At 40.6% G+C, this 24,374-nt stretch overlaps 1 protein-coding gene across 1 annotated transcript in view; it reads right to left on the minus strand.

The window, feature by feature from the left end:
* The window catches only part of VWA8 (von Willebrand factor A domain containing 8), a 179,197-nt gene extending 162,791 nt beyond the window's left edge, over positions 1–16,406 (minus strand). The window contains exons 1-2 of the mRNA XM_058826255.1: positions 16,153–16,406; positions 4,860–4,937 (exon numbers count right to left, since the gene is read on the minus strand). Of these exons, the coding sequence (XP_058682238.1) occupies positions 4,860–4,937; positions 16,153–16,297 (223 nt within the window). The 5' untranslated portion in view covers positions 16,298–16,406. The remainder of the gene's footprint in view (positions 1–4,859; positions 4,938–16,152) is intronic.
* Positions 16,407–24,374: the final 7,968 nt, after the last annotated feature.

Genomic DNA, 24,374 nt, shown 5'->3' on the forward strand with positions numbered 1-24,374 from the left:
TCCATGTCCCCATGTATGCCTGTGCCTCTCTCTCAGTACAGACAAAATGGGGATAACAACGTGAAATGTCCCGAGCTCTACTGACAAAAAACCTTTTTCAGATTCTGGATGAGGTGGTAACACCCAAATAGTAGAACAGTTGGAAACCTACATGAAAACTAAAACTGTTGAAATAATCATCATCTCTGACACCTTCCCTGAGGCTAGGAATGAAGAAATGCAATGACTGAAGTGTTTGTTAGTATGAAATTACAGTCATCCTGCAATACAACCTGTCTCTACTAAGTGTTGCACTCTGACACCCGGTTGTAAAGTTAACACAAAAAAGAACAAGCACACATTCCAGTGAAAATCTGAGCCTACTTAGAGCAAAAAACAAACATACAACAATCCCAGCTTCGATACGCGACACATACTATCCTATGAGGACATAGAGTTTATTACAGGCACAAACATTCTGTTTGAGTTCTTCACAGTAATTACTGTTTCATATATTTCAACTGAAAAAAACCTTACAAAATTCCTCACTTAATCCCTTGTATATAGACACATGTCACTTCTGATCACACACTGGGAGGGGTGTGGGGGGTGCCCAGATTGAGGACATCTGGCAAAAATGACACTGTTTGAAATTAATCTTCCACAATTCAATGCAGTTGCATGTAAACTCTCTCAAATGCACTTGCATCTTCACAGAGCAGCAAAGCCCTGTTGCAAAAGAACATCCCTCTTCCTGCCCTAATGAGGACTTCATTGAACAAAATGTCCTGGAAGAGCTGTGTTAGGAATCGTTTTGTCAAGATTAATAAATAGCTAAAATGTCAAGTATATTGTCATTTTCATAACATTTCCAGAAATCATTAAGGAAAGCAGTACATTGTCATAAACCAAAAAAAGAAAAAAAAAAAAAGAGTGCATTCTTGCAATTCAATTTTAGATCTAAACTATCACAGAAAGTCATAAAAAGTTTCTGCAAAATATAATTAAAGAAACAATCATGCCTTCAGACATGGTGAGAATTTTAAAGTGTTTGGCTTATTTTTACTGATAAAAGAAAAAGCAGTGAAAAAATAAGTGCCCTTTTTCTAGAAGGTGTCAGACACAGTTATGACAGAAATCCCATTAATAAAATTCCCTTGTGCATGACTCATTTCTACTTGTCACTTACAAAAATAAATCAGATTTTATATACCTTTAATTATCGTCTTCCAAGAAAAAGCCATTTGCCAACAACAGCAAAACAAACTAATTTTTTACATTAACACACAAAATGGAGCATTTTGTAGAGAACTTGCTAGGGATCTAGGAAATAACCTGAAAAGCAAAGACTTGGAAACATAGGACAAAAAGCAATACCTATCTATTACTGCAAAATTGAATAAGGTGCAATAAAAGAGTTAAAATCAGTGTAATTTAGTACCACAAAGAAATATTTTGGTATCAATTATGTGGCAAAATGAAAAATGCAACCTTTTGTAGGTACATAATACATTTACATTCTTTACTGTGTTTATGAATTTTTCATATTTTTCAGGCTATTTTTAAGCCTAGAAAACAATGCTGAGTTTAGAGTATGTTATATCTAATATTTGCTGCAAATTATAAATATGCACTTTCAACATCACCACATTTTAACATGGCTTTTATCTGGCAGAAGAACAAAAGCAGAAACATTCTACTTTACACAAATGATGAGCTAGAAAACCATATCAAATGCAATACTAGTAAATGAATTGCAATTGCTTCAAGTCCGTTCTACTAGTTCTTATTCCACTACAATCATTACAATGTCAGAGACTTTCTCAGCGATATTTCCCACTTAAATGATATAATTATTTCTAATCTTAGTTTAAAATAAATTAGGCAAGTACATTTTTCACTTAAATTTAATATTAATTACTAAAATAAATTTTCAAAATATATGATGTTTTTGTTTATAAATTAGTATAAACATGCAATTACTTCCATTTGGTTTACACCAAAACAACTTGTACCTACAGCAGTCATTCACACAGCAAAAAGAGAAGTACTCTTAAAAGAAGAAAAAAATATGTTAAGTAATGCACATACACTCTCTAAATATCTCACAACTAGATGATAATCAACATGAAGTCAATACAGTCTACTTAACTCCACTACAGGAATATATATATCTTTGTTGTCCATAGTAAGATAACCAAAGAACTTAAACACTAAGGGTTAAAAAAACGTCTAAGTTTAAATATACAAAGAAACTGCACTCAAGTATTTGAAATAGATTTTTTGCCATGAAATACATTAGTATTCTACTTTACTTAATTTAAACTCATTTAAAACTTAGGTTTACAAGCAAAATTTTGTACCTTAAGCAAGCCTACTTTCAGTAGATGACTACTAATGAACAACAGTATCCCAAACATGACACAGGCTCCCTTCAGTCATGATTATTAAAAAAAAAAAAAAAAAAGAGAAACTACTAATAACACATACATTCTAATAAATTTTACTGCTACTTGGTATCAGACTTATGTTAGGAGCAATAACATTATTATTATGTGGTATCAGATTTTAGCTCAGATCTCATTATTCTGTACAGTTCCATACTCAGTAACTTTTTCGCTATCAGTTTTCAACTACATTTTCCTTCTAAATGTCATTAAATAGAAAAATCTCTCCTTTGATTCTACCAAATGCTTTCATAGCTCTCTTACCTTCTCAGTCCAAAGAACTGAAAGAGATGCAGTTAGAGTAACTTAGAGCTAACATTTAACTTGCTGAAAAGTGCAGGTTGAACAAAATATGTAATAGTGACTTGTAAAGCATTGTTATAATTAACACATTTGGTACAGCACAGAAGACAAGAAAGCAAATCAGTCTACCAGAATTATAAATAAGTGAAGTGGATTAGCATAGACAACTGATGTCCTTGATGATCAAAATGAGAGAAGAGGCATACAAAATAAAGGGTGAAAAGCAAAAATCTATTATCTAAGGAGCTGTAACAAGTAATAATACAGTGCAGCATTTCTCAACTGTTTGGCTGCATTCCCAGGGAACTCATGAAGATTGGGAAGAGTTGTTACAGTTTAAAACAATAACCCTTTCTTCATAGGCTACCCTATAACAAGGGCTGGCACAGGGCACTGGAAATTTTTGGTACCTTGGATCACCTGGTAGGAAAGTGACAGTGTGATGCCTACTGTATTATGAGACAGTAGGGAAGCAGCCCACAGTCCAGATACACATCAGTGATCTGGACCACTAGTCTACTGGCAGATTTCACAACAGTCAAATAGTCAAAGCAAACAAAATCTTCCTCTTAATATTGCTCCCTCAGCAACTTGATCTTGCTGAAGATGTCCCTGCTCTTTGCAAGGGGGTTGGACTAAATGACCTTTAAAGGTCCCCTTCCAACTAAAACTGTTCTATGATTCTGTATTTCTGCTACACCTCTCCAAGGGAAAACATTTCAGATGAAATGTTGTGTCACAAAATAGAGGTAAGAAGCAATTATCTAAACATGCTGATATTAATAGTCTACTATCCCAGTTATAAAATCAGGAAAATCACAGAAACACAGAATGGTTGAGGTTGGAAGGGAACTCTTGATGTCAAGCTTGTCCAACCTTCCTGCTCAAGCAGGACCACCTAAAGCCTGTCTGATGAACTACAGTACTATTGCCTAAGAAAACAACATAAACTTTTTATATTGCCAGCTGTGCAGTGGCAAGTCTATTGTTGATATTATTAATGCTATCCTTCCAAAAAATAAGCAAAACAAACAAAAAGAGCAGTGCCCCAGTTTTCTTGATTCAAAATGCTATGGAATGAATTTAGACATGCTCCTGGAATGCAAATCCACTTGAAGTTAATGATTCCACCCACTTTCCATCAAAGTAACTGTGCAATAACAGTCATTGGGAGTTCTCAGTGCTTGTCCCTGTGTAAACTGTAGTGTAAGATATGCATACCCTTTTAGAATGCCACATGTGCCTGGTTTTAGTCTGCAAATTTATCTGAATGGAAAAATCAGTTGTTAGTGGATGTTTTTGAACTTGCATTCTGGATATGCAGCAACCTACATATGAAAGTACTGAACAAATGGCAACTGATAATTTTGGATCCTCAGGAAACGTCTGGCCTGTGTACTGAGAAAAGCCACAACACAAACATGATTTACTTGTGTTCCATGGTGCAAAAGTAAAAGCTCAAGAAGGGTGTATTCTCCATGAACAGCCAGGAAATAAGGATGGCTGCAAACCAGTGACGTTTGTAATAAGGTATCAAAAGATAATGTGAATCAATTTTAGGTATATGTGTGTGCATTGTTAATGTGCATAATTGGCTGCGTATTTTCCATGTAGCATTTTTCATGACTATGCAACTGACTTCTCATTACCTTGATGGATCACAAAGATCTGTATGTTTGCTGACAACAATTACGTGATAATCTGGGATTTATAAATATCACAGTAGAAAAACACCATACATCTGCAAACTCCTAGGACATATAATTGTATCACAATTGAATGGTAATTCTAAATGGCCACAGTTTTTATGACCAAACAACTTGAGATTACTTTTAGAAGTAATCTCTGGATAAGAACCCTTTTTGAACAAAATAATTAAACATACGCGAATGATTCTCTTACTGTCCCACTGACCTATGGGACAGGTTATATTCGAAGTTAAGATTCCTATACAACCAGCTGAACCAGAGATATAGTAATGAACTTAGCAAAGACAGCTTCCCACAAACTGCATTCTTCTTCAAAATATATTTCTTTGATCATTTCAGTAAAGACAGTGAGGTGATTGAGTGAGTAGAAATTTTTTGAATAAAGCCTTGAAATTCCTTCAAAAGGAAAGCAGATCCTTACTGTAGTTCTGTGGAACAAGTTCTGGGTTCTTCGGTGTTTTGAGTTTAAAAGACACATCTCCAATAGTGACAGTATCACCTAAAATAAAGAAAATAAGTCTTTTAGTTCTTACATACTTGGATACTTTGAAGTATTTAAAGTCCTTAAAATTCAAACCATAGGCCTGCTGTGGTGAGGCTGACTATGTGTTCACAAAGCAGCCTCTAATGTGTTTGTGTTTACTAATTAGGCCCTGCTGCTTTTCAGTAAGTAGATCAGGTACCTGGACAAATTACATTTAATTAATATTACTTTTTCCTGTTTTTTCTTTTACTGCTGCTCTTAGAAACTTAAGCTGTTGGGAGCTATGGAAATCAAGCCCAGTGTAGAACACAATTCCAGCTACCATTGTTGACTCACTGAAATTAAAACTTAAGCATGTTTGCTTGTAGAGCCATCAGTGACAAACACTTGTAGGGGTGATGATTTTCCTGAGTTTTCAAGAAGCCTGGAACAGTATCTGTTGGAGGTACAAAATGACATATTCATGCCAGTGGGCCCTTCCTGCACTCCCTGACTATATGGCTGCAGAACCTGGTACCTTTCTAAAGTTTGATTGGTCCCAAACACTTCTTGCTCTGGGTTTCAACAAACATAAAGCATCTGGCCATTTTACTTCATGGTCTCTTCACTAGGACCTGCCTGTCTTATCTACCTTTCTGCAACCACAGGCTTGAATTAAATTGCAGGGCATGCTCTGCACACTTTCTCATGGAAGTCAAAAGTGAAATGTAGTTTGCAGTACAGAAATGGGCAAGCACCAACACAGCAGTAGCCACACTGAAAAACAGCCCAACACCCAAAAGCCAGGAAAATGGGGTTTGGACTGGTGGGTACACCAACGTCTATTCTCCTTCCAGAGTTTGGGCACCGCAAATGAGTTCACAAGCATTAAGACCATGAAACTAAGATGACTCTAGCAAAACGACATTTATCCCATTACTGCTGCTAAAGATAACACCACCTCCACTGCACTGTAGTGCATGTGTGAGGATGGAGAGAATTGCTGAAAGACTGCTGCCCAGGGATATAGCTTTGTGACAGCACTGATTACACCTCCTTTCCACGAACTGAGACCAAGTTTTGGAATGGTCTCACATGTTTATGCTTTTCTCAGAAGTGAGCTGCAGAAGGTACAGAGCTGACAAACAAGCTCAAGCAAGCATCCAGTCCTCTTGTAGACTTGTCCCTTGTCTATTCCATCCAAGAGGACCCAATCTACAGTTGCCTATCTCCAGCACAAAGAAAGAAGCCAAACAGTTTGGAAGACCAATGCTGGAACCAGAAAGCGAGATGCTGGAGAAGGAGCTTGTCCAAATTAAAAGAAGCAACTAAAACTCCTCCCAGACATGCAGTTCTCCTTTCAGTCAGCCATGACTCTAGTTTTGCACTCAAATGCAGTTCTCTTCCAGCATACCCAGATGTTACTGCTCATCTCACAGGACTTAGAATCCCCAGGTTCTGACATAGCTCACACAATTCATGGGAAAGGACTAGATTTATAACAGTCACAGTAGAATCACCTACAGTAACAAACAGGAAGCAGTGAAGAAAGAATTATAGCTGATTTCCTGATAAATTGAAGGGCTTGACTAGAATGCAGAGACTGGGATTCACAGCTTGACATACATGCCTGCTCATGGGTCTTTACATTGCTTCTGGAGTCTAAATAATCAGCCCTCCATTCTTCCCTAAAATATTGGCAAAAGGTAGTAAGCTGGTGATTGTTCCCACATTTTATGCAATACAGTATAATACATTTTATGCAACAATACAGTTGGAGCAATACAGTGCTCCAACAGCTTGTCAGAAAGTGGGACATAGGCAACAGCAGTACTGCCATATAAATGCAGACAAGGATTGACCCCTGGCTCTCAGGGCAAGCAGAACCAAGCAGTTCCCACTCACCATGCTAGAACTAAGCACCTTTCTTTGATTGCACAAGAGCCCAGAAATGGAATGGCTCCAAACAGAACTGGGCTAAGCTAAGAATTAAGCAGCTGTCTAGGGCTTTAGCTCCTTTTCTGGCCCTTGCCAAATTTTTGTTTCAAATGCACCAATGAGTACTGTGCCCTCTCCAGCCTGAAGCATTCAAACAAACACAGTCCAAAAGAAAGTCCTGCAATAGCTTAGAGCCCTGGTCCTGTCTCTGGGAACTCTTACATAAATTAAAGCCACTGAACAACAGACACAGGCACTGCAGGGACTAAAATCTAGCCTTTGGCTATCCCAGTGTTTTGCCTATTTCTGAGTTTTAAAGAAAAACTATTTTACCAAGAATCATCTCCTTTCCCCTTTCTTTACTGCAGTTCCAAGCTCACTCTTTCTCACTGGGGAACAACTAATAGGGATCATGGCAGGGCACCAACATTTTTGCCATCACACTTTTTTAATCTGGGCTACCCACTGGGATGGGATATGGGGAAGCCATATGAAGAGTGGCTGAGATCACATGGCTCCTTCAGCCTGGAGGAGACTGAGAGCAGACCTCATTGCAGTCTGCAGCTTCCTCATGAGGGGAAGGGCAGGGGCAAGAACTGATCTCTTTTCTCTGTTGACCATGGAGGCATGAAGCTGTGTCAGGGGAGATTTAGGAAAAGGTTCTTCAACCCACAGTATAGCTGGGCACTAGAACAGGCCCCCAGGGAAATGGTCACAGCCTCACAGAACTCAGGAAGTGTTTGGATAATGTTCTCAAGCACATGGTGGGATTCTTGGGGCAAATTCCTGTGCAGGGCCAGGAGTTGATGACCATTGTGGGTTCCTTCCAGCTCAGGATATTCTATTTATCTATGGTTCTATGGAAATGCCTCCGAGTTGATGAAAACACCTTAGGAGCCCATTGCTTCCTGCAAAAGTTGCCATCTCTCTCATTAGCTCAGCCTGGAACAACTTTAACATTCTAAGAAGAGCAGGTTGCCTTACATATGTCTAAGAAATTAGTGACAATTTATTTTTGCAGAATTCCCCAGCCAACATGCAATGAGACAAGAGTATATGATTAATTACCTCCTAGCTGAAATCACCTCAGCTCAATACTAAATACTATTTCATGCATGCACAGTCTTCCAAAACCCAGTAGGGCCAAGATGCCAGAACAACAAGATGTCAAACTTTTTCAATACATTGGGATGATGATATCATCTACAGGATAGAATTCCAATTACTTAGTTTATTAGTGTGGTTAAATCAACTAAACCCTTAGTTGATTCTCTATACTCCCTTAAAAACAAACAAACAAAAACAAAACAAAACAAATCAAAACCAAGTTTCATCTAGGTGAAAAATAAATCACTTCTGGTGGTATTTATGTCAGTTTGTATCATGCTAACCCTTGATCAACATATCTAACCATGTTCAAAAATCCCACAAGTATTCCAGACATCAATGGACACTACTTTCATGAAAAATGGACTGGGAGAGAAGTATATGTAAGATGTGGTGAGAGCTGAGCATGCAGGGTATTTAGCTTTTAATTGGTTTGTTGCTGCCTGGAGACAAACGTTGCCTTCAGCTTGCATCTGTCCAAAAAGCAAAAATATTAGCAGTGTTTAATAGAACCTTAGCAATAATAAACCAAGACAGCAGAGTCCATTTTCCTAGCTAAATGAGCACAGGGAGGATTAGCCCACTAATCTTATCACTCACTTCCACCTGGCCTACATTTTCCCGTCTCAATTTGTTTCTTCTGTACTTGTTTAAAAACTCATGTTTGGTTACTCCATTTCCACTGCATTTCCACACGCTTTGAACAGAGATGTCATTCTGGACAGGCTCTTTCTAGTGTTTCACCAGCTGGCAAGGAACTGATAACAGCCTGCTTAGTAAAATGCTGGTGTTAAATCAGCAAAACCCATAATTTGAGCACAAGTATCACAAATTGTTTGACTACATGGCAAATTATGCAACAGCCCACATATACTCCAACCCATTCCACCAGCTACTACCACACCATTGTGGACAAGAGCTATATCCACAGGATTTTGTGATGAAGACTTTGTAGCCTGTATCACGCTTGCTTGCAGTGAAGATGTGCTTCCACTTTCTTGTCTCCCACAGAGAAAACAGTGACCTTAGATACCACAGTCTTTGGGGTAAACAGTGGGATTCAAGCAGTGCACAATGTACACAAGGAAACATGGCTGCTGAAACAAAACAAGAACCACATTGGCCAGAATCCAAAAGGTAAAGGGGACATCCCATTCATGAGGCAGACAGGATGCAGTCACAGGACGTCTTTTGAGAGCCTATGCAGTAGGGGTCAAAAATAAATTGGCAGCACATAAAGATCAAAAACAGTAACAGGATTCTGAAGAGACCCTCTGGAAAAAAAAAAAAAAAAGATATATGAAAACAATCTCAATACATGCAACGAGCTCTTTCTACTGCATCTGAAAAAGACAGGTGTGAATTGCACCTCTGGCAATATGGAAATTCACACATGGACATATACCTACTCAGTAATTGCAGAGCACAGAATGATATGCTCACTTCTTTAGACCTACACTTTAGACAGAAACAGTATTATTGTCTGTATCTGTTTTTTACAGTAACTGAGAAGAGCTTGCTCTAGAGCTCTTGTTCTTTTCTAGGCCTCTTTCTGAGGTCTATTTCTTCTACTGTCTGAATAGAAAGGCAGCACCTCCAGCTCCAAGCCCCTGAGCTGCAGAGGAGGCAGCTGGAGGTTGGGAAGGCAGTTTGGCAGGGGACTCCTGCATGAACACCCTGTGCTTTTACTCTGCCCCAGCATCTCCTACTCACTGTTGGCCAATAGGGAACAGTAGGTTTGATGGACCTTTGTTCTGACCCACCATGGATGATGTGACGTTACAATCTCAGTGAGAAGGCTTCCTGAACATTCAGTCTCACTGTGCACTTGGCATGTTTGACTGATCTTAAAAGCTAGCAAGCAGCACACCAACTATCCCTCCTCACCGTTCCACCTCCCAGGAAGAGACTATTCCCTAATCCTCCTATTTATTCCTATATGCTGAAAATAAAAAACTGCTACTGGTGGTGTCACTGTTGGTGACAGCAACACTGGTCATGTATAAAGATAAACAGATTGTGTATCAACTACACATTAAGAACTTATAAAGTAGAACTTTTATTCTACTTGCCATTTTTCTGGTAAAATAACACATTAATAAAAAAGAATAAAATTAATACATTTGAAAAGGTTATTTTAAAATAAAGAAATTAAGAAATCCTACTCTAAAAAAAAACAACCTGAAGACATCTCTACATGTATTTAGATTTTTGAGTACACAACACAAATATTTCCAATCTCATGTGTAAATCATATTTGTATTATCTGTGCTTTTGTAAGATACTAAAATGAAGCCTCAGGAACATTATGTTTTCAGGTTGCTGAATTTATTGTCTTCTGGCCTCTTTAGTCCTGAAAATAGGTGAGATTAGCACATTCTCTTTAGTATATTACACATTCACTTGTACACAGACATCCATCTGGTTTCAAGAGCCTGCAACAGCAATTGCATATTAAAACTGTGAAGGTGCTAGCTCTGCTAATAATAATTTCTATGTGATAAAACCACACCCAAAGGAAAGTCTGAAATCTATATTATATTCAAATGTGTATTTCCAGGTCTTAATTTCATTCTAATGTGAAGGAGGGGAAAAAATTATGCTTTGAACTGGTATTTATCCAGCACACTTCCACGAAGAAACAAAGAATTCAGCCCTTACTAATGCTTGAGGAGCTAACTTATTTTTCCTTTTTCCTTAACTTTTCCATATACACTATTTGGGGGGTGGGGGGGGAGGGGGGGAAGGCAGCCCTGTAACTTACTTCTTTTTTACATTTCACAGCAGCTCTTATTGACCGTCTTTACGGCTGCAAATACTAAATTCACTGAGCAACATTATTACTTATTCTGCACCTCCTATCAGTATTGGAAACCTCCCAAACACATGAATATGAGGGACAGAAACCTATTCCCTGCACGCACAAGTCTTAGGATTGTTCCTTGACCACCAATGCCTTCGCACATAGATGAGGTGGAGCTCAGCTTCTGTCAACAGGATGCTGCAGTCTGACAGGTGCTGCTGACTGAAATAGATGAATGACATGACAAAATCTATCTCCTGGCTAAGCAAAAACATCCACTAAAGTTCTGGTTTTTTATGGACAAAAGGAAGTCTTCCCCTCTAAAAAAACCAAAACAATTGCTTCAAACATAAAATTCAAATATTACTCAATCTCTACTTAACATTCTTTTTGGACCTTCTATTTTTTTAATTTTCAGGTTTTAAGCTAACACTAGATTTTCCAATTGTCTATTTTGGGCTGGCTAATGAGTGTCTGTACTGGTTACAGTCCAAGGTGTCATGAAACCAAAATCTTGGTATTTACCCCAGAAAGGTAACATTCATTTTTCTGCATTAGTAGAAGATCATCAACATGAAGGAGGAATCTTATCTAATATTGATCTCTGCTCTCGGGTGACCAGTGATAAGATTGTGGCTCTGTCTGACTGAATCTCAAAAACCTTCAAAGACAGATGTTCCACAGTCACTCTAGGCAGTCTCTTCCCCTGCTGTATTCAACAAGACATCACTGCAATCCCACAGCCCTTTCAGCAAAGCTGTTACTCAGCCAGTCCCTTCCCAACAACACTGTAGTCCACTAGCAGATCTTTATACTTCTTAAACTTTCTGAGGTTTCTGGTGTCCCAGTTCTCATGTTCATCAGGGTCCTTCTGGACTAAATGCCTGCACTCTGGCAAGATGGTAGGGATTTTGTCCTTACATACTAAACTGCACTTTTACACTCCTGTCTGTCCTTACTTGCACTTTTGTGTTTAGGTCATTGAGAAGTTCCCTGCTTGGCTAAACAGGACTTCTGCTACTGCTGAATGGTTCATTCCTGAGTTGCCATTAAGTTTTCTTTAAAAATTTTCAAGCTTTCCTGTGCACCTTCCATCTTCATGGTGGTTATCCAAAGGATTCTACCTACCAATCTCCTGAATAAGTGAAAGCTTGTAGTCCTCAAGTCCAGGATCCTAACTTTGCTGCTCACCTTCCCTACCTTCCTCCAGATGTGCAACTCAGTCATGTTCCAGTCACTGAGATCTAGGCTGTCACCTGTGACCAAACTGGTCACAGCTCTTCCCTACTTGAAAGCAGCAGACAGAGTGAAGAATTAACCCTGACTCTGCCATCTGCATTACAAAATTTTTACCAACACAGCCTAGGAAGTACCAAGAGTGCATGCACACTGCCAGATTGCCCTCCTAGTTGATGTCTGCATGGCTGAAATCCCCTGTGAGCATGAAAGCTCATGCGTGGGAGGTTACTGCTAGCTGTCTGCAGAAAGCAATATCCACCAGCTCCTCTCAGTCACACGGTAACAGATGCCCACCACATTGCCAGTGCTCCCTTTCCAATCTCCTGTAGCCAGTGCTACTTTTGTAAAAAATTAGCTCAGAGTGTTTTAAAACTGTACAAAGATTTCTGAAGTACATTTTGCTCAGTGGAGAAAAAAACAGACTATCTATTCCAAACTGAACTTATGTATCAAGTACATTGTTAATGTACATATACATTGTAATTGTAAATGTACAAGTACAGGTAATTATACATTAATATAATTTTAAAAATGTATTTCAACCAAAAAGAATCTACAACTGAAAATCAACAGAAATGTTTTGAAAATTTCGCATTTACTGAAAAGCTATCCAAAATTGACAAAACAGCTTTAAAATTAGCTATGACATTGCCTACAACTATCCTGAGTCCCTGAGTATGCCAAGCAGCTACAACTTCAATCTTATGCATTGAGCTGGGCACAACTTGTAGAACACATCAACACATATCAGGCCTGTAACTGTTGCTTAACAGAAAAAAAAAATTCAAAAAATTGGCAAATATTAACACTCAGAAACTATTTACTGATATCCAGTCGTATACCAAAAGTGAAGCCCTACAGAAGTTGACCTGACATTTCACCTCTGTGTTCCAGCTACATCAGCATGTCTAATAAAATACACAATTTCACAATTTATTTTTTTTTACCATGAACCTTTTCCTTTCTAAATGTTAGAATAATTTGAAATAACACAGGCATAACTCTGCAAACTTTCAGACAACTGGCTTTGAAAATTCCCATCTCCAGTTGATGCCTTCTGAGTTGTGCTGATGGAACAATCATACACAAGGCTTACCATAAATCAAATCCCTGGAATCACCACAGTGCAGCCCCCTAAGTACAACTACAGAGGTAATGAACAATTATAGGAATGTCATGAGAAAGAAGAAAGAATTAAGTCTCTTTATAAATAGGTTTTGCCAGTGAAAAAATATCATCAGAAATACACTCACAGCTGCCAACATGTGAATTGCAACAAAGATAATGACACAGGTAAAATTGGAAAAGGCAATGTGCCATTTACACCCATCATCAACCAGTTCTCTAGTCTTTGGACAATGATAAACCTGGAAAACCCACACACAGTCAAATTCATAGTCTTCTTTCAGATTATCGATTTTTACCACAATCATTTAGATCCTGTACACTGATGATGAACGATACAGGATTCTGAAGTGTGATGCAATTTTCACAAGTGACTGTGTTTTACTCAGCAAATACACTTGTATGTACTACTGAGATCTTTTAGGCTTTAAACAAGTTTGATCAGGAACTGAAATTGACCAAAAATTTCATATAAGGAAGGAGGAAAGAGTCCTGAACCTGGACAGGCAGTGCTGCAGGAAACAGCAAATGTAGCTAGTATATATTTTGGTCTACAGAAGTGACAAAGCATAAGTTATTTTATGTACACTGGGCAGCAAAGCACAGGAGAGACCTTCCTTTGCCTGTAGAATCTGACTGGCAACACTTTTTATTTTTCCAGCCCTTCAGTTTACATCAATTTCAGCATTTGTTCACTCTAACCCCTTAAAGCAATTCCAATATTGTGTATTCTGTCAGCTTTTTAAAAATATTATTATTACATATAGATTAAAATAATTAAATAACAGTGAACTTAGCTACGTGGAACTCCACTTTGTTCAGCTCACAGTGCATTTAAATGAATTCATCACAAGTGGTTCTACAATAATTTGATACTTTTTAGTCCTTTAGAAGGAAACATGAAACCTGCGCTAAAAACTATTCTGACAGTCAGCCTTCTACAACATTTGCTACTATAAATTGTTTCCCTCATTAATTACATTGTGCAACCCCGAACACTTCCTAGATATTCCCATTACCCTTTTGTCGTGCAGTCCCTTTCACTTTTGAGATTTCTCTTAAGCTTTGCAGCTTGGTAGCTTTAGCAATTCCTCCACAGCCCCTAGTGAAGCAGAAAGCCACATTCTCTTTCCAAAGACCGAGCTGAAAGGCTAAGAAGGATGGCTTCTTCACATGTAACAGCACAACATCAGGCAACAATTCCTCCCTTACACTCAAAAGGTACCAGGACAGACAGTAAATCCGACCTGGCAGGGATGTCACATCCAAATTACTGTGTACACAATGATTTGCTGTTTTGTTGACTCTTAACGACTTCCTGCTTTTTAAGACACGTTTTGTTTATTTATGGAAGAGACATACAACCTCAACACCGCGTACAACTAGAATTGTAATTACAGCAGCTGCACAGAAATAGTAAAATCACATATGGCACAAAAAATTTCCTTTGTAACTTCAGTATCCTCAAAGAAATGCTAGGGTCTGCAAGAGGACATGCAAACATTTTAAAAATTAATTTAAAAAACAAAACAAAAAAAGGAAAAATACCCAATATTCTTAATATCACGGTCCCAAATTCACAGAAAAACTGGAAGCACTACAAAAAATGAGATGTCTCAGGTTTAACTGACTCACTTCACTGTCAACTTGTTTTCTTTCCCCCTAATTTGGTTGATGCTAAATAACTCTAGTCTTTTTAGTACTTTTCACAAATAAAATATTACCTATTCACAAATTCTTGAAGAAATTTTATGGCTATCAATTCCTCAAAGACTTCCTTCTTGAGTAACTTTTCAGAAACTAAACAAAGAAATTAACTGGTCAACCAATAAACAGATCTGAAAAATATTAAAATTGAGAGAAATGGGATTAAAGGGGTGCATTAAGAGCTTAAGCAAGTACTCCCCCATTAGAATCACTTGCAGATCACTACTCATCACTCACTCTGTACTTAGGAGCTTTGTTGCTTTTGGCATTCATCCTGAGAAGTGTCAGTTACCACAGGCATATGTCACCCTTTCCAGACGCTACTTCTGCTCTGCACAGGCCCATCACCTGTCTCAAAGGTCACCAGAGGATATTCCAGGGCAGTTCAGGTCATCCTTCATGGCATCTGCAGGCTCAAGGTCAACCCTCTATCTCATTACCATATGCTGCCAGCACACTCAGACACGCACCAGCCCTGGCAGCCCCCGACACAAACACCGAGGCTCTGCCCCAGCCGAAAAAGGAAGCCATGTGATGCAGGAACAGAAAGCAAGGCAAGATGTGGCAGACAAGCACTACAGAGCAGGGCGCTTCTCACAGGGACGAGCTGCAGGGCTAGCCTTTGCTTCACTGTGGCTGAAGCACCTGGGCCAGGAGCTTTCACGAGCCACAGTAAGCGTCCCTGGAAGCCAGTGACTGAACTCTTGCCCTTTCCCCTCGTGCCTGGTTAGAATCAATCAGGTTGGAAGAGACCTCTCTGATCATCGAGTCCAACCTATGACCAAACACCACCATGTCAACCAGACCATGGCACCAAGTGCCACATGCAGTCGTTCCTTAAACCCCTCCAGGAGTGGGGACACCACCACGTCCCTGGGAAGTCCATTACAATACTTAATCAACCCTCCTGTGAAAAAATCCTTCCTAAAGTCCATCCTAAATCACCCCTGGCGCAGCTTGAGGCTATGCCCTCTCATCATGTCAGTTGTTACCTGGGAGAAGGCCGACCCCCACCTGGCTACAGCCTCCTTTCAGGGATTTGTAGAGTGCTAAGGTCCCCCCTGAGCCTCCTTTACTCCAGGCTAAACAATCCCAGCGCCCTCAGACGCTCCTCATGGGACCTGCACTCCATTGCCCTTCTGCGGACCCCCCGCACTCACGAGCATGAGACACAGGGGCGGCAGAGCAGCCTGGACAAGCGCGCAGCCCACAGGGTGGTACCTGCCCGCCGGCCTCCCCACGGACCGGTGGCAGCGCCGGGGCGGTGGCCGGAACAGGGGCAGTCGGGGGAGGCTGCGGGGGCCCAGACACCCGGGGACCGGGGTGAGTTACCTGAGCTGTGCAGCGCCCTGACCTCGGAGCGGCCGTACCGCGCCGCGGCCGCGCCGCCGCCCACCACCTGCCGCAGGAGCAGGCGGACTCTGCGCGCAGCGGGACCCCCGGCCCCGCCGCCCAGGCACAGCACCCGCGACGGCATGGAGACCGCGGGGACACGGGCACAGCCGGGCCACAGACACCGGGACCGCCGCGGCCCGGCCGAGCGCGGGGGAAGGGAAGCGCCGCCGCACAAAGTCCCGCCGGAAACCAGGGCCGGGCCGGCGTGGGCCGGTGCCGCCGGGTGCGGGGACGTGCCGGAGCGGGGCCGTGGCACCGCAGCCCGGGGCGGCCCCTCGGGACGGTGCCGGTCAGCTGCCAGGACAGCGAGTTTTCTTTTTATATGAGGGGAACGTTTGAAACAGCCCGGAGAGCCAGGCGCGGGCAGCGGTGGCTGAGGTGGATTAGTGCGGCGAAGGTATTTCCTACCTCAGATCTCTCCACCGCTGCTGAGCTCACGGACCCTCTGGCCCCAGGGCCGCCCCTCGCCTGCCTTCTCGGGATTCAGGCATGTCGTACTTCAGGAGGAATTTGAGTTACTCCGGAGTGACGTTTGGCTTAGATGTGAGATTTTTGTAAAAGGTCACGTTGCAGAAATAGACTTCAAAACCGGCCTATTCCAGCTAAAAGTAATGCTCTTGGATTTATGTGAAAGCTCAGGAATAAATTTTAGAGTAATTTGTGGAAGGCCGAAGCTTTCACGATAACTAAGCCTACTTCCAAGGAAAATCCAATGGAGACTTGGGTCACGGCACCGGCAGAAAGAGGGATCTTTGTGGAAGTAGAAGCTAGAGTGAAGCCACCACCTATATCAGCTGTACTTCAGGTTTTGGCTGTCCCAGCCGGGAGGTTTTCGCTCCCGTAAACCTCCTATTTCCTGCATGTTTCCAGCGCTGAGCAATTATCCGAAAGGAAAGTCATTAAAGTGGGAGCTAAGCATCTGTTTAAACATAGACAACGTAGACTTCTAAATCCCCATAAGATATTACGAACTAAGAATGTTGGTCTCGTCCTAGATGTTTCTGCAGCTCAGCGTAAGGGGCATTAAACACGAGAGGTGAAATTTCACGATCTTCAGCATTTCCTGTTGGCTAGGGTATTGGTTAGGTATAATTTCTATTCTTAGTACCTAATATAGGTCTGTGAACCTGTTTTCTGGGTCTAAGGCAGGATAAACTAAATTGAAACATCCTTTTATGGATATTGCCCTAATTTCTTGTAAGCTGAAGATCACAAATGCTGGAGGCTAAAGATAGGCGAAGTAACAAGAAGGTCTGCTGGAACAGAGTAGAAGGCCAGTGAGGCAAAATAACAGTGGAGTGGTTTATGAATATATCTCAGCAATCTGGGATATTAAATCAGAAGACTACATCTTTCCTCTTTGTCATAGCTATTTAAAAAAGAATAAATAGCAACAGATATGCAAGTGATTCAATGCATCACCTGAATCCTGAATAGGTTTATGCTAAGCTGAAAATAAGGAGACATTTCAGTTTTGTACAGATTCACGGTGTTTTCACAGTAATTTCACACCGTGAATGTACAAAGCCTCCTTTTACCTCTGTGTGTGTGTATATACATGTACCTGTCAAGCTAAATGCTTTAAATTTCAGCCCTTTCTGAGTCATGTATCTATAAAATTTTTTGCTTTTTAAAGCATTGTCTTAAAATTCTGAATTAATCAACTTTTCCACAACTTCAAATTCAGCCTGGAGTTCAGCCTCCAACTTTCCATCTGCAGCAAGAGAAAACTATACTTACTGATTTTCAAAGTGTTGCTGCAAAAGATATAATGGAAACATTGTTATCTCTGTGCATAATTATGCAGATGGTAATTTTGTTGCACATATACATGTACACACAAACACTTAGATTCACAACTTGAATGTTGTTTTTAGGCTATACACTCAGTCCTGACAGCACTCAAAATTTAATGTAATAGTGTGAATGTATAGAATCAAGCTTTTTCTTGTGTATGTGTGAAATTTTATCTGGCTGTACAATATTAATTTATTGATGGAGTATCGCATCCACCTCACTTGCTAATTGTAACTGATGTGTACAGGCTTTACATATCTGGTACTTGCTCAATCCTCTCTGTGGAATGCGTGATTTCGTCAGTGGTTCGGTGCTGTCATGAAATGGAAGGATTTAGCACTCTGCATCTGGTATGTTTGTGAAGGCTTTCAGCAAGATTTACAGCACCGGTAACAAACAGCAATTTCATATTTTCATTCCCTGACTAAACAGCACTCTTCTTTGGAATGTCAAGTTTCTTAACAAAAATAATTTTTCTTTGATTAAACAGAAAAGGACTTACTCCAGAGTGAGAGCTCTAAAAGCATCCCTCTGAGTTGACAGTTTCCAGACTATTCTCTCTAGTAGCTGTCAAGTATTTTGCTGTGTAGCTCTAGCTGCAAGACTAAATTAGACACAGGTGCAGACTCTAAAGAACAATGCATCCTCTCTGCCTAGTTGTAGTCAGTTCTCCTACACAAGAACAGAGAAGCTGAGATGAAATCCTAGCTTCATCTGAGCTTCATGGGAAATCTCCCACTGAATGCACTGAGGCCTGAATTTTACTGGAATGGTCTGGCTGGACTGCAGTAATAGGAGTAAGTCAGTCTTCATTTACTGTTGAAGCTTTGTTTAGAGCATAGGTCTAACATTAAACTCCTTGGAAACTATGTCCAGAGAATGTGAAGAAACAAAAATTCTCTCTTAGAATTCAGAGAACTCCCTAGTGGTGTGGGTTCCATCTGGTGATACTAACAGAGAAAGTCAAGCCATTGAGGCAGGCCTTGCTTACCATTGATTTTCCATTGAAGAGGATACTTCTGTATAATTTCTTTTCAGTTAGGCAGAATTCATTTCCTTGGATTAAAACTTAGAGTTGTTCTCCCAAATTAGCTGTAACCACTGATGTCTTGCTTTAGATAGCAGATGTAGAGAGTGCCAGACTTCTGTTGTGTATCAATCTTGAACAAATATAACTATTATTTCCATGGAGCCGCTCTAATTCACTATTAGTGAGTCTTTGATATACCAGAAGGTGCTTCTCTTGTATGAAATTGATTTGTAACAATATAAATCAAATAAAAATGGAAATGCACAGCTGTTTCTTTGTTGACTTGAATCCTAATTTTGTCCCCTAGTTTAATCCAAGTTGATATAAAAGAAGAAATTGATCCACCAATAAGATACGGAGGTTCTAATGTAAAGTGTCTTATCTCTTGGTTTTTGCTAAACTGACTTTCATTCATTATGCCTTTCTCTAAATGTAATGGTTATTAGAATATCCACCTCTTTCCTTACACTCTTATAAGCAAGAGTCAGTGCTATAATTCATTCTACAAATGGTGTTTATGATAGATTTCTCACTCCAGAATATATAATTACTACCTTTTTTGTTAAGGATTTAAATATTTTTGCTGTTTGTATGGCAACTTCCTTCAAGAAATTAAAACCGTCTCTATTAAAATCCAATCCATTGGCTTTCTTGGTATCTGTTCATACCCCTCTGTCTCTGAGTTTTTCTGTGCTGTTGGCACTGTTACACTGAAGAAAAACCACGAGTAAGGATAAAGTCATCATTGATTTTTGTAAGAAATAATGACATTGAAGTAGGGAGATTCTTGACACCTGATTGCTGAGTGGAAGGTTGACCTAATAGCCTCTAACTACTTGGAAGTACATTTCTTGAAGATCAGTATTAGAGCCAAAAAGCCTGTATTTGTTGTTGTTTTTTTCTTTTAAGGAACACAGAAGTTAAGAGAAATGAGAAATGAGTGGTAGTGAACATTTGAGTATGTATTGCAATATGAATGCTTAGAGAGTATAAAGGCCATGAATGATGGCATCTGCAATTTCTTATGCCAAACTCCATCTGTTTTCAGTAGTTTGTTACCCCACCATTCTTTAATAGTTTGAGTAGAAATTTCTCATGCTGGATTTCTGCTGCAGGCAGAATGCTTCTTTTGAAAACTTGAATAAAAATAGCTTAGTCACTTTTCAAAAAAGAAAAGAGAACGTTTTATTCAGGAGCAGCCATACCCCCTATGTGACTGGGAAGGCTGCATGGCTGAGCAGCCACATCACATGAAGAAAATGCTTACTGCTTTCCCTGGTGTTACTGGAGAGTGGAGGGGAGAATAAAGGTTAAAATCTTTGTCCTGCTTGATAAATCTGCATCTAGTTTTACTCACATGAAAACAGTTCTAAAAGTAGATATTTGACCAAACATGAGGTTTAGATCAAGGAGTAGAGTTCTTTCTGCTAAGACAGTCATTCTGGTTTCAGAAAGATGCTTTTTGGTGACACTTTTTGTATGTGTGAATCATGAGCTTCTGAAATCTGGGGAAATATATAATAGTTTAACAGGTAGGTCAACATATTCTGTTTATGTGAAGGATGATCTAAAAGAAGACTGCACTGGTTGAGCCAGGCTACCCCCTCTTATTTTTCTTTCATGGTCAGAGAGAATGGCGAAGACAGAGTGGCAAAGACACTCTGATGTACCTTCTGTGCTACTTCAGAGCAGAGGGATGAGGAGGCAAGGCTAAAGGGACAGTTAGAAAATGGTGAATTAAGCACAAGGAACCCACAGGGGAAGCGGGCAGGGGAGCATGAAAACATTACATGGATGTTGGGTGAGAGAAAACAAGCTAAGTTGGAAGGGACCCTCAAGGATCAAGTCCTACTACTTGCTGTACATCCCCAGGTGTCACACCATGTGCCTGAGAGGGTTATCCAAACACTTCTTGAACTCTGTCAGGCTGTGATCACTTCCCTGGGGAGCCTGTTCCAGTGCCCAGCCACCCTCTGGCTGAAGAACCTTTTCCTGATATCCAACCTTAACCTCCCCTGACACAGCTTCAGGCCATTCCCTTGGTCTTGTGAATGTTCACCTCAGAGAAGAATCAGTGTCTGCCCCTTCTCTTCCTCTCATGAGGAAGTTGTAATGAGGGCTCCTCTCAGTCTCCTCCAGGCTGAACAGACCAAGTGACGCTCCTCACACGGCTTCCCCTCAAGGCACTTCACCGTGTCCATTGCCCTCCTTTGGACATCCTATAACAGTTTAATGTCTTTCTTACATTGTGGCACCCAAAACTGCCCTCAACACTGGAGGTGAGGCTGCCCCAGCTCAGAGCAGAGCGGGACAGAGCGGGACAATCCCCTCCCTTGCCCAGCTGGCCATGCTGTACTCAGGACAGGGTTGCCCCTCCTGTCTGCCAGGGCACTGCTGGCTCATGTTCAACTTGCCATCGACCAGGACCCTCAGGTCCCTTTGCACAGCTCTGCTTTCTGGCCTCTCATTCCCCAGTCTGGCTGTACATCCAGGGTTGTCCCATTCCAGGTGCAGAATCCGGCACTTGCCCTTGTTGGACTTCATATGGGTGGGGATTGCCCATCTCTCTAATTTGTCCAGGTCTCTCTGCACGGCTTCCCTGTCCTCAAGGGAGCCTACAGCTCTTCCCAGTTTTGTATTATCTGAGAAGTTGCTTAGTAGCCCTTCTAGTCCTGTGTCCAAGTCACTTATGAAGATGTTGAAGAGCACAGGGCTGAGGATGGAGCCCTGTGGAACCCCACTAGTGACAGGACACCCTGATGTCACCCCATTTACTACATCCCTTTGTGCCCAACCTGTGAGCCAATTGCTCACCCTTCACATGATGTGTTTATCCAGATGTGAGCTGGACTTTTTATCCAGCAGGATCCTGTGAGAGACTTCATCAAAAGCTTTACTGAAATCCAAAAAGATTACGTCAACTGGCTTCTCTTGATCAGTCTGGTGAATTACCTTGTCATAAAAGGAAATTAGGTCTGATAAATGGACTTTCCTCTCATGAAGAAGCTATGCTGGCTGTGACCAATGACTGCATCATCTTTCAAGTGTTTTTCAATAGTAACGAGGGATGAGGTTAAGACAGAGGTTGAAAGGACCATGACCACTATGTTTTACGTCTGAGCACCACTGGAATCCCCAGTTTTCTTCTACTGACAGAAATAGTTGTGAAATCCACTGAAAATATATAGAACTCATTCACTCATGCTGTTTGTCTAAGTGGTATGGGAGTCTCTGCTCTTCTGATAATGCATTACTTGGACTTTGAGGCAGGAGGGTTGTTTTATTTGATTTCTGTAATTGTTATTTCTTTAACTCTAGAAAAAAAAAATTACAATAAACTAATATAGCAGTTTAGTGATTTCAGAACTGCATGAACTCAAATGTTCAGGAATTAAATACCAAAATGGTATTGTTACATGAAATATAACAGTATTGTTGATATATAACAATATGTGTGCAATATAACTATATTGTTGTCATTGCTATTGATACAAAATTTTCTTAGAGAATTAGTAAGATGACCGGACACTGGGATTTCTTTGGCTTCACAGATATTTATAGATTGATAAAGCCTAGCATACATTGACAATGCTCATGTATGAGCTAGTGGATTTAGGGACTACCTAGCATATTGTTAACACTTCAGGACAATGACCCCCTTCAAGAAAAGTGAGCAAGAAAATCCACACATTGAAGATCCTGCTGCTGTCTCACCTCCCAAAGAGGACAGTACCTGAATAGTGACTACTATAATCTGAGGAACCCAAGGATATGTGTTTTAGAATTATAGACTAATTTAGGTTGGAAAAGACCTGTAGATTGTGTTTGTGTTAATCCAACACTGGCAAATCCAGTGTTAAACCATGTCCCTAAGCACCACACCTACGTGTCTTTTGAATGCCTCTATGTCCCTGGACAGCTTGTTCCAAGGCTTGTCAGCACTTTTGGGAAGAATTTTTTTCTAATATTCAAACTAAACCTCCTCTCGCACAACGTGAGGCTATTTCCTCTTGTCCTATCACTGGTTACTTGGGAGAAGAGTCCAACCCCCACCTGGCTATGACCTCCTTTCAGGCAATTGTAGAAAGCAATAAGATCTCTCCTGAGCTGCCTTTTCTCTGGGCTGAAAACCTCCATATTCCTCATGAGACATGCTGCTCCTCACAAGATATGTGCTCCAGACCCTCCGCCAGCTTTGTTGCCTTCTCTGGACATGCTACAGCACCTCAATGTCTTTCTTGTAGTAAGATACCCAAAGCTGAACACAGGATTCAAGGTGCAGCCTTACCAGTGCCAGGTACAAGGGACAATCACTGCCCTGGTCCTGCTGGCCACACTATTTCTGATACACATTAATAATCAATGTAGGGTATCAACTCACTTGTGTTTTACTTGATTAATCTGCACTTGCATCAGACACATGCTCACTGACACTGGTGTCCTTCCTGTGTCTTTCATGGCTGTCATGATCCTCTAAAACAAATCTGGTATCTTCTTCACCCACCTTGCACTGGCGTAAGATATCTGCCAAATAAACTTCACAGGTTTGTATTTAGCATTTGACTTTATAGCGGGAGTGTTATGCAACTGTACACAAAGCTGGTTAGTAGAATGGACAGGTAATGTCTGGGTAAAATACACTCGTTTCATCCCAGTCTTATCTGCCTATATTCTAAAACTTTTCCAGATGCAGCCCACAGCTCAAAGGCAGCCACAACGATTAGTAGAGCTGTTAATACTTTAAGAGCTAAGCAAAATCTGATCAATGATTACCTCGAACCTTTCTCCCTTTTCATGTTGAAATGGTAGGTTTCCTTTTTCCTTAAGTTATAAACAACTTGGCTTTTCCTAATGATTGTCTCCATAGACTGCCTTTTGCTGTCTACAGAAGATTGTACAGAATAACCTCCAAAGTGTAATTGGTGGCATATGCCATTGACCCAAAATCATCAATAAAATGATTTCATGAAGACAGGAATAATGTTGCTCCCCTATAATTCACTGTCATCCCTGTGAAGCACAGGTTAATTCCATGTATCACAAAGGTTAAGTTTCAATAAATTGTGAGGCAATCTCACAAGCTCATGTTTGCTGTTAATGAATACAGCTTTACCATACTCTAGCTGCGAAACTTACAACATTAGTGCAGTAGAGCCTGAGGCCTTTTATGGGGTTTACATGTTCCCAAAAGATGAAAATACTTATTGCCTCATTCCTGAGCCTTTGACCTCTCTGTAGGCATTACTTTTATGTAAAATTGTAAACACATCTGGCTGGTCACAGGGCAGAGCTGTGAGCAGCACACAGTGAAATATTTACTCCAGAAGGAAAG

The sequence above is a fragment of the Poecile atricapillus genome, chromosome 1 (genome assembly GCF_030490865.1).
Source record: "Poecile atricapillus isolate bPoeAtr1 chromosome 1, bPoeAtr1.hap1, whole genome shotgun sequence".
Taxonomy (NCBI): Eukaryota; Metazoa; Chordata; class Aves; order Passeriformes; family Paridae; genus Poecile; species Poecile atricapillus.